The 10,484-nt window shown below is 44.0% G+C and overlaps 1 protein-coding gene across 1 annotated transcript; it reads right to left on the reverse strand.

The window, feature by feature from the left end:
* Positions 1-3,973: 3,973 nt before the first annotated feature.
* Positions 3,974-7,862, reverse strand: LOC136487533 (fatty acyl-CoA reductase 1-like). The gene is made up of 9 exons (XM_066484653.1): positions 7,666-7,862; positions 7,421-7,524; positions 6,052-6,251; positions 5,870-5,970; positions 5,538-5,730; positions 5,246-5,407; positions 4,999-5,080; positions 4,432-4,844; positions 3,974-4,317 (listed from the first exon to the last, which is right to left on the reverse strand). The coding sequence occupies exons 1-9, from the start codon at positions 7,751-7,753 to the stop codon at positions 4,152-4,154; spliced, it is 1,509 nt and encodes a 502-aa protein (XP_066340750.1). The 5' UTR covers positions 7,754-7,862; the 3' UTR covers positions 3,974-4,151.
* Between the last annotated feature and the right edge of the window lie 2,622 nt (positions 7,863-10,484).

Here is a 10,484-nt window from a genome sequence, read left to right on the forward strand (position 1 = left end):
ATGTGTGATAGTGATATCTACGTGATCGTGATATATGACATGTGTGCTCTCTACTTTGAATTATTTATATGTCATATCACTTGTGCAATGCTCATTTGTCCTTGCTTCCGTGCTTTACTCCGATGCAAATGAGCTTTATTACTTGTACTCATGCTTATTTCATATCTTTTGAGTACAACATGTTGGCTTGGTTCATATAAGCTCGCCTAACCCTTTTGTTCTTATTGACAAAAGCTTATATGATCCAAGCATGTTAAAAACCTCATCTCTTTCACATACTTGAGGTAGTATTGTCATCAATCACTAAAAAGGGGAAGATTGAAAGCATCTAGGCCCCTAGTAGGGTTTCGGTGATTAATGATAATACAAGATTACTATGACTAACATGTGTTTTTAGAGGCATTTAAGTTAGGTCATGGTAATGGAGATCGATTGGGCAATCGAGGTGGTCATGCCCCTACGATGGAAATCATTTTGGTTTTCAAAGGATGGACGACAAGGTTAAGGATGGACTAGTTCTAAGTGTCGATTAGAGTTGGAAAGACACTTAGAGTAGTTTAGGACTTTATTTTTCCTTTGGCCATACTATTAAGGGGGGTATGAAGGGGTAGCTTGACCTAGGTGAGTCTAGTGAGTTAGGTGTGGTGCACACTTGTTAAAACTAGCACTAGGTAGCTCCACAACAAGTGAATGGAGGGTCAAATACTGATCGGACGCTGGCTCCGGTGTGACCGGACGCTGGCTCAAGGTCCGATTAGTTCATTTGACCAAGGTGATTGCGTCTAGTTGGACCGGACGCTGAGAGGTCAAGTGACCGGACGCTGAGAAGCAGCGTTCGGTCGACTCCAGTAAGGTTCCAGAGAGGGAAAATCACGACCGGACACTGGCCAGCGTTCGATCACACTGTAAACACTAGAGTTCAGGGTATACTAACCGAAGCGTCTAGTCAACATGACCAGAGCATTCGGTCACCCCGCAGAGGCACATAACGGTTTGTTTTTCAGCCCATGTTATAAATACCACCTCCACTCGTGTGTGGGGATACTTTTGCTCATTCCAACAGCTGAGAAACACCTTAGAGAGTGCCAAGAAGAGCAAGGTCCTAGTGAGGTGATTGAGATTTGAGAATCCCAAAGAGAGCCCTCATTAGTGAAGATCAAGAGTAGCAAAGTGTGCATCCACCTTCTCATTAGGCTTGTCGTGGTCAAGTGAGAGTTCGTGCTTGTTACTCTTGGTGATCGCCATCACCTAGATGGCTTGGTGGTGATTGGGAGTTCGGTGATCACCCGGTGGAGCTTGTGGGTGACCCAACTCAAGTTGTGAGCGGTTGTGGATGATTCACCACGACGGAGTGTCGAAGAATCAACCCGTAGAGAGCACTTGATCCTTGCGCGGATCAAGGGGGAGCTACACCCTTGCGCGGGTGCTCCAACGAGGACTAGTGGGGAGTGGCGACTCTCCGATACCTCGGCAAAACATCACCGCGTTCTTTCCTCTCTATTTACTTTGAGCATTTCCTTTGAGCATTTACTTTGCGCAATTCAATTTATGTCTTTACATTCTTAGAATTGCCATGCTAGAGTAGGATTGGAACTTAGGTTGCAAGTCTTTTGTGCGTTTGAACAACTAGAAACACTTTTTAGGCATAAGGGGTTAATTGGGCTAACCATAGGACTTAATTATTGCAAAGAAATTTAGAATTAGCCCAATTCACCCCCCCCCCCCCCCCTCTTGGGCATCTTGATCCTTTTAATTGGTATCGGAGCCTCGTGCTCACATATTTAGGCTTAACCGCCTAGAGCAAGATGTCTCATGGGGATGGACCTCCTCCTATCTAAGTTGAAAACTTATTCCACACGTAATTTACAAGTTTCCCAATTGCTGATTTCTAAAGTACTTGTACATATCAGCCTACTGACTCCTTGTTGGAGTTTTAGGAAGATTTTGTAATGCCATATTATTAGCAAAAAGGACATACAACTTCTCGGGCCTTCACCCGCTCCTCCAGCATCTTAAGAATCTCCTTTGGGAGTCGATCGACCAAAGGCTTTCTGTTGACCATCTTAGTAGTTTAACTTTCTTTCATCCTTAGCAGAGTCGCCAAAAAATGTGTTGATGCTCAATCAACACACTGGTAGGGGAAACATCACCCGAGGATGCATACGACCTAGATACAAAACGAAGATAGGTCTAAACGACAAGGTCGACTAGCAAGTCAATCAGGCCAATTCAATGCTTCCGCTTCACCTAAAAAACCCACGAACGCATCCTAGGAAGACCCATCAGGGATATGCATAGTGGGGCCCTAAGATCGGCAAGGCCACCTAGAAAGCTAGAAAATCTCATCAAGAGACGTGTTGGACAGAAACAGGGTTGGAAAAGCTCGGTAGAAGATAAAAAGCGAAGATATATACATGTGTTTTTATAATTGGATAGATGGATCGCTCAATCGGTTGTGATCCTCTCGTATAAATAAAGCGGGTGGCCTTATGCGAATAGGTAACGGTTTTGAACCCCTCCCCTTATACTTCTGGGGCCTATGGCCCTAGGTACCTCCAGATGGCACTTTCAATGCACTTATTGCAAGCCATATTTTTACCAATGCTTTCAACAATGGTAAAACAAACACAAATCAGACATGCCAGTTCCAGAAACCAGTCGGGTTAGTTTTGTAGCATCTGCTGTAATCGGAAGAATACCTCCACATCTACAAAGCCAAATTTATCGCTTGAGTTTAGTATCTTACAAAGTATAAGAATCATTTAGCTAAGATGATTAAAGAAAATCTAGGAGTAGATGATCGAATACCATTTGTCAAAAGTTTTTAATCTGGCATTGTTGTGGAGTGGCGGATAGTTCGGCAACGACCAATGGATGGTCCAGCATTTACTTTGCCAATTAGTTAGCGTCGAGCTTAGACGAATAGTCCAATAGGGATACTAGATAGTCCACTAGAACATGGACCATGCAGAGTTGAGCTATCAAACTCCACTTCCCTTTGGTCCCACTCATCAGCCAGTGTCCCACATCTCCACACCTAAGCACATCACTCACTTTCACTACACCTCTCCCACTCTCATCTCCCCACACCCTCTCTCTCTCTCTAAGAACACTTGAAGGAAGAAGGGGAAGAAGAGGGAAGGGAAAGGAAATAGGACGAAGCCAAGGAGGACACCCCAATCATATCCCTAATCGCAAGCTGTCACCACCATTGCTTCGGTGGAGCTAGTAGAGCTCTAGTATGCCCCTTGCTTTTGTGGTAAATAAGGAGAAGACGTTAGCAGCAAGAAGGGTTCCAAGACCTCCACGCCAACCTTACTTACCACCACTTGTTGGTCAAGCATTGGTGAGTTATGGATATATGTTGGACATGCAAAGCCTAGAGCAACCCAAAGACATCACTTGGATGAGGACCACCTAGCCATCAATGACTTATAGATTCACATGAGCACTCTCTTTGCAATGCACCTTGGTAGATTAGCTCTAAAAGTTCCTAGGAACACCCTAGGATGAGCTCAACATGAAGCACTAACTTGGCGGTGATGGGCTCGATGGCCTGTGGATCGACTTGGCGGGCTTGTCCACAATTTTTTTTGTTTTTTAATCTATTTTCGAAGACAGGCACCCGTCTCCGAAAATATCTATTAATGTAGGTGTTGTTCTCAAGGCAGACTCCTTCCTGACTTCCAAAAATCGGATTCGGCCGCCTCCAAAAAAATCTATTCATTAGTAGTGCGACTCACCAACCAAGAGAAAAGATTGAAAGGTACCTTGATTTGGCATCACCAACAGTTGCAGAATAGTGGGATAGGAGTGCGGAGAAAGGAAGAGGGACAACAATAGCTTTAATATGTAATTTATTGATGATAGCTAAATAGAATTTCTGTCAATGAATACAGTTGCTAGCCAGGGGGAAGAGAGAGAGGCCAATACACAATCAAACAAATATTTTTTTCTTAAAATATTTCCATTTAAAAACATCCAAATGTTACAATGAAAAATATAATAGGGAAAGAATCTGAAAAATGCAGCTCTCTAGACTCTGGCTTAGTAACATTTTCAGCACAACACCCGCACACTGACATACGCAGTACTTGTGTATTAAAACACACGAGATACATGTGGCTCTCTCTCTCTCTCTCTACAAAGTACTAATCACACAGGTACTTGATAACACCGGGGATGTGAACCCTGTAGAAGTAGTCGTCCCAGTCTATGCACTTGGGATCGAAACCAAAGCCGTCATATTTCCTGTCTTGCCCGTTGTTGTTTGCCATCATCGCCGCCCTCAGCCTCGCCGTGTTGGAGTCATCGAAGCTTCATTTCGACCAAACCCAAAGACCGGTACGTCGTCAGCGGCCATGCATGCATCCCAAAATGCAGAAAATGTAAAGAAGGAGAAGGCTTTGATCGGCTGGTTCAATTCCTTACCATCCTTTGAACAAGGAGTATGGCGCATACAGCTCTGCAATATGCATGACGTATCTGTACGTGCGGCTGAGCTCGTCGTGGCGCCGGGAGAAAGCGCCGCACACGGCAATGTTCAGCAGGCGAAAAACCTCGAGGGGAAGCCTGAAGTTGACGGCCATGTAGGCGCGGAACCTGGGGAGGGTGCGAAAGAAGCGCATCCTGCTAGGCGGCTGCACGGGCTCGCCGCTGTTCTTCCCGCCGGAGCGCGGCGGGTTGTGGAGGAAGTAGCGCTGGAGCGACTCCGCGAGGACGGCGTAGGGCGCCGGCTGCCGCGTCGACGACGTCAGGTGGTAGATGCTCAGCTGCTGCGCCTGCTCCTCCGAGTGTGCCGCCATGGCCACCATCATGCCGTTCACCACCATGTCCCCCGGAATCTGTGTCAGAGAAACGTATGTAGGAGCAACAGCGCGTCCCCTGCCGGTTAGTATCGTAGCAAAACCCTGTAATTAATGGACGGCTCAATCATTTTGGAGTATCGTAGCAAAAACCCTTCTCTAAATTTGATCTGTGTTTAATTTCGAAACTCACCACGTCCATTATCAAGTTGAGATCAACTAAGAAGATTGACAAAGCCTGCTTGGCGTAACCGACGATGAACGAGTCAATTGTCCTGCAGAAGGCGAACATTTTCATTGTGCAATTGTGCATCATACTGCATATATATGCTGCCATGAGGCATGCATGCATGAGCCAATGAAGAAATCAACAAAATTAATGGAGAATTATTGGATGTCTGCAACTGGTGAACTTGCTGTCTTTTTGGCCACGTACGTACCTGATCCCTTCCATCCATCCAGGCAACGGCTCGTTCAGGATGCTGGTTATGATGCTAGGCCGGACGATGACGACCGGGAGATCTCCTCGAAGGTGCCCCAGCAGCATCTCCCCCATCGCTTTGGTGAACACATAGGTGTTTGGCCACCCGAACTCCCTTGCCCTTCATCATTGACAGAGACATGTCATGTGCTTGTGATTATTTGGACAGTATTAGTAGGTAGCAGCAAATTAAGATGCATAAACAGGACAGATGTACTTTTCTAGCAATGAGTTCTCTAGTTCTCACTCACCTCTTGAGGCCAAGCTCCTTCATGGTTCTTCTCTCAGCCTTTTCTGAACAAGGGTTGGCTTTCAGTTCTCTCCTGGTCTCTTTTATCAGATTTAGTTCGGATTCGATGTCCAGGTGTGTCCCTTCCCTTAGAGTTTCACCCAAATGGAATGGCTTCTCTATCACTATCCCTTCTTGTTCACCGGCTACATAAGCTGCTCAACGAATAATGTAATTATATGGATTCAGATTGCTAATAATTCTTTTAGTGATACTTATATTATACCCCTTAATTGAAGAAAATGGATGGTCCAGATTTGGCCACACATGGAACACGGGACTGTTGCTTCCTACCTGTTGAAACATGTAGCAGCATCTTGAGGTTACTGCACCTCTTTGCAAACTCACATATGTGCTTGGCTCCCATGACATTTGTATCGAAAGCTACATCATACCTGGAGTTTGGCCAAATAATTAACCAAATGCTTCCACAATATGCCATCTGATATAATATGTTAACAGAAATAAGCTCTGACCTTTCATAGAAATTTGTAGTCGCAGCTCCGTTGACAATGATGTCTATTTCTTTGCATAGTTCTCTCAGTTTGGCAGGGCCTAGGCCCAAGTTCTCATACATGACGTCTCCTGGCAAAGGGCATACTTTTTCTTGGATGAAACTTTCAAACCCATTGCCATGCTTTTCTTTCAAAATTTGAAAGATCTCCCTTCCTGTCACCTAGCGATAACGAAACAGAGTTTGCATATTCCGTTAAAAAAACAGAGTTTGCATTGAAAGATTACCATAAGACCGAAATTATTTAGTGAAACGCAACAGTTAATAGGTATATAGTACTTTAAGTCTTGCTTCAAACATTCAAATTTTGTCAGAAGAAAACATATTTCAGATTGAATGCAGCTAGCAAATCCATCAGGACACATTCGACTCATCAAACCTGCAGAGTTGGGGCCGTGCAAGATTATTTTCAGATTTCGCTCCACTTATTAAGAACTCGGTCCCCCTCAGCTATTGCAAGGGATCACTTTGTCTCTTACTTCCATATCAGTGCTATGCCTATTCATTTATCAAAAGCTTTTGCCGCAACTGCCACCTCTTAGGACCACTCATTGTCTTCTTCTACTAAAGGGATCTTTTCTGCTTTCGTTGCATATTTGCACGAGTAGAGAACATACTGAAGTATATTGTTCTTGTCATTATGTAATTGATGATCGTTACTGCACAGTATAGCCACACAGTTACGTATTTCTGCTTGACAACAGGTCATCTTAAATTGAAGTCGGATTGGAGGCCATATTTTGCTGAATGGGTGATAGGCAGGGTAATGGATGGCTAGACATAGCTACAAAACAAATCGTTTAATTGCTCTTCAGATAAAAGAACAAATGTGTGTAATGTACTCTTCTTTCCTTTATTAATATTGGGTGAGCAAGATTTGGGTGGCGCATGCATCTTGCATGAGTTGTTCATTGCTAGATATGCACGATCACAGTAGTAAAGATAGAGAGGACATCAAATTTGCATACTTAAAAGATTCATACACAATTTTCCTCTGTTGTCGGAGCAAGTTTTTTCCATGATAGTGGTCTGTTGTTGGTTGTCTTTTTTTTTTTTGCTTGGGGTATGTAACTTTTCTGTATAATTTTTATTTCTCCTACTAATATATTTCAGCAAAGCTCTTGACGACACTTCGGAAAAAATGATTGTTCTGTTCTTTTATGTAGAAATGGTTTGTGGGAGCCTCCGGCACTCGGTCTGCCTTTTTTTTTTTTGTAGAAATGGTTTCCATAAACATATGTGCATGTGATGGAAAAAGTTCAGAGTGGGCCATTGGATACAACTTCAGAAACTAAGATGGAAGGAAGAACAGAGAAATATTTTGTGTTCACCTTATTCTCAAGCCTCTGCTTTGCAGACTCGACATCGGCGGCTCGAATAAGGAGGAAGAGCTTCTTGACATCCGGCTGAACCCTCAGTATCTTCTCCACAAGAACTACGAAGAGACCAAAAGGCAGCAAGCAAGCATCCCCACTGAGATGATCAGCCATGCATGCATTGTGCAGACACACTGCGTGCACACACTGAAATTAAGGAGTACTAGCTGGACGAGTTCATGCATGAAGAGGTACCGTACCTTTCCCCAGGAAGCCCGTTGAACCAGTGATCAGGATGCTCTTGCCTCTGAAGTAGCGTACAACATCTGAATCCAGTTCACCTATCATCTTCGAATGTGCAGGCAGTGTGGTCCGTGTCGGTCTATCTGTGAGTTTCTCTGATGATATGTACTATGCCTTGCAGGGTTAAAGGCTACTTGCTGGATGTTAGGTAGTGGAGTAGTACCGGTAGCTTTGAGATCCTACAGAGAAACAGACCATGTATTTATAGGCGGGAAGAGACGTGTTTCAGTGGTGGGCACCAGAAGCCAGAATGGTTGCTGTAGTAAATAAATAGAGGAGCTAATTAGTTATGGACAAAGCAAATTTAGTTGAGAAAAGTGCCAAGACACATGGAAAGGTGGGACTATGTCCGTAGCTGGTAGATCAACTTTGATTAATTCCAGCTTAAACAATGCTCCCATATACCATATGTCCATTTACCTTCTACCTAAAACCATTGTTTCCAGATTGGACAAAATTAGAAGAAGTTTCTTCTGGTAGGGAGAGGGTACTAGGAAGAAATATTATCTGATCAAATGGACAAAAATTTGTAAACATAAGAAAAAAGGTGGGCTTGGTATTAAGGATATTAGGAAAATGAACATTAGCTTGCTCTGCAAGTGGTGGTGGAAGCTAGATAATGAGGATGGGCTTTGGCAACAAATCATTCACGTCAAATATCTTAATGGCAAATCTATTTGTGTTGTGAGTCACAGGCAAACTGATTCAGCCATGTCGTCAGGCCTCCTGAAAATTAGAGACATATAACTCCAAGGTAGGCAAGCGAAACTCAGAGATGGCAAGACAACCCTTTGATCGATGCCTGGATTTATGACAAACCCCTCTGCAATCTTTTTTCTGATCTTTTTAGGGCCTGTTTGGTTCGAGGGACTAACCCTATTTGGTTCAAGGGACTAAAAGTCATTAAAGTTGTTGTGAAGAAAGACCAAAACGTCTCTAGTCCAACTCCTCCTTCCCCATCCCCGATGGCTCCTTCCTTGCGCCTGTCCCTGTCCGCCCCTGCGGCTTGCGCCCGTGCTCGTTCCATATTTGCTCTGTTGTGCTTTGATCTCGCGGCGGACTCCTTTCAGGCAAGCGAGGGATCTTGTGGCGGCGGCGAAGGAGGCTGCGGCGGCCCGAGGCGGGTGTGGCGCGGCGTGCAGACCATTGAGGCGGGCGCGGCTGGTGTGGACGCTGGATTTCGCAGTCGCGCGAGGGAGGAGGAGAGAGGGGGGGAGGCATGGGCTGTCCTTTTGGTCTTGTAGTCTCAAATACCTACCCCTCAAGGGACTACAGGACTAAACCATTTTAGCCCCCTCTTTTAGTCCCCATGTTTAGTAATTTAGGGACTAAATGAGACTAAGATGGGGGACTACTAACCATACATGCCCTTAAGCTCTGTGAACAACTTGATATGACTGTACACCATATGAAGCTTGATTTAAATGATGTACCTTTCACTGGATGGCTGGTGGATGATCTTAGGCTTATTTGGGAGAACATTATAAACTGATATTTCCATCTGTTTCAAATTACTAGACATTTTGACTTTTCTATATATTATTTTTACTATGTATCTAATCATAGTTTATATCTAAGTGCATAGTAAAAATTATATATATCTAAAAAACTAAAATATCTTATTATTTAGAATATATGTTGGTTGCCACTAATTAAATAAAAAAAAGTAGTCATAAATATGAATAGCGAATGCTCGATGTCAGGTAGGTGTATAAAAGATCCTACGACCTAACTGAAGTTTGGTTAATGATGTTTCTATATGCCACGTATGCTCCTGCAGAAATTTGCATTAGTTGAACACCAATCAATAGCGTATAAAAGGCAAGTTTGTTGACGCTAACTTGACTAACCACTAGCTATTACTCTATATATAGTAGGCTGCAGTAGTAGTTGAAGACACCAATCCACCCCCATGGTCTCTCAAAACGTACTATTTTATTCGCATCAGTTAACACTACCGGATTCAGCTTCTTTGCCTAGTGCCTCAGGCACTTGGCAAAGGCTGATATACACTCGGCAAAGCATTTGCCGAGTGTTACACTAGGCAAAGCCTTTGCCGAGTGTTACACCCGGCAAAGGACGCTCGGTAAATAGTTTATCGGCAAAGACCTCTTTGCCAAGTGCACTTTATCGGGCACTCGGCAAAGCCTTTGCCGATTTCTAATCTGACACTCGGCAAAGAAAAGTCGCCGTGACGGCGAGCGCCACCGTGACAGTGGTTTTACTGAGTGTCAAGGTCAAGCACTCGGCAAAGGTCGCCGCTTTGCCGAGCGCCGTTGACTTAGACACTCGGCAAAGGTGGACGCTGTGCCGAGTGCCACCGGCAAGACACTCGGCAAACAGGCGACCTTTGCCGAGTGCCTTGCACGTGGCACTCGGCAAATCTATGATTTTTGCCGAGTGCAATGGCCTTTGCACTCAGCAAAGCATGTTCCCAGGTAGTCACTTTGCCGAGTGTCATGGTCGTTGCACTCGGCAAAGTGACTAAAAACAGCCTTTTTATTTGTTTTTTACATCCCATCGAAACAAACAGAAGATATATATAACAAACATCACCAACATCACATATATATCATCAACAGCACATATATATCACCAACACCACATATATATCACAAACGTCACATATATATCACAAACGTCACATGTCTCACAATATAACACAATTAAGTTCACAAGTAATCCAAGTGCTCCATCATCTACAACCATAATTGCAAATAGAAGTACCATTAACAACCACAAGTATCATCATCAAGATGGCCAATGAGACTGATTT

Source organism: Miscanthus floridulus, chromosome 10 (assembly GCF_019320115.1).
Source record: "Miscanthus floridulus cultivar M001 chromosome 10, ASM1932011v1, whole genome shotgun sequence".
NCBI classification, from domain to species: domain Eukaryota; kingdom Viridiplantae; phylum Streptophyta; class Magnoliopsida; order Poales; family Poaceae; genus Miscanthus; species Miscanthus floridulus.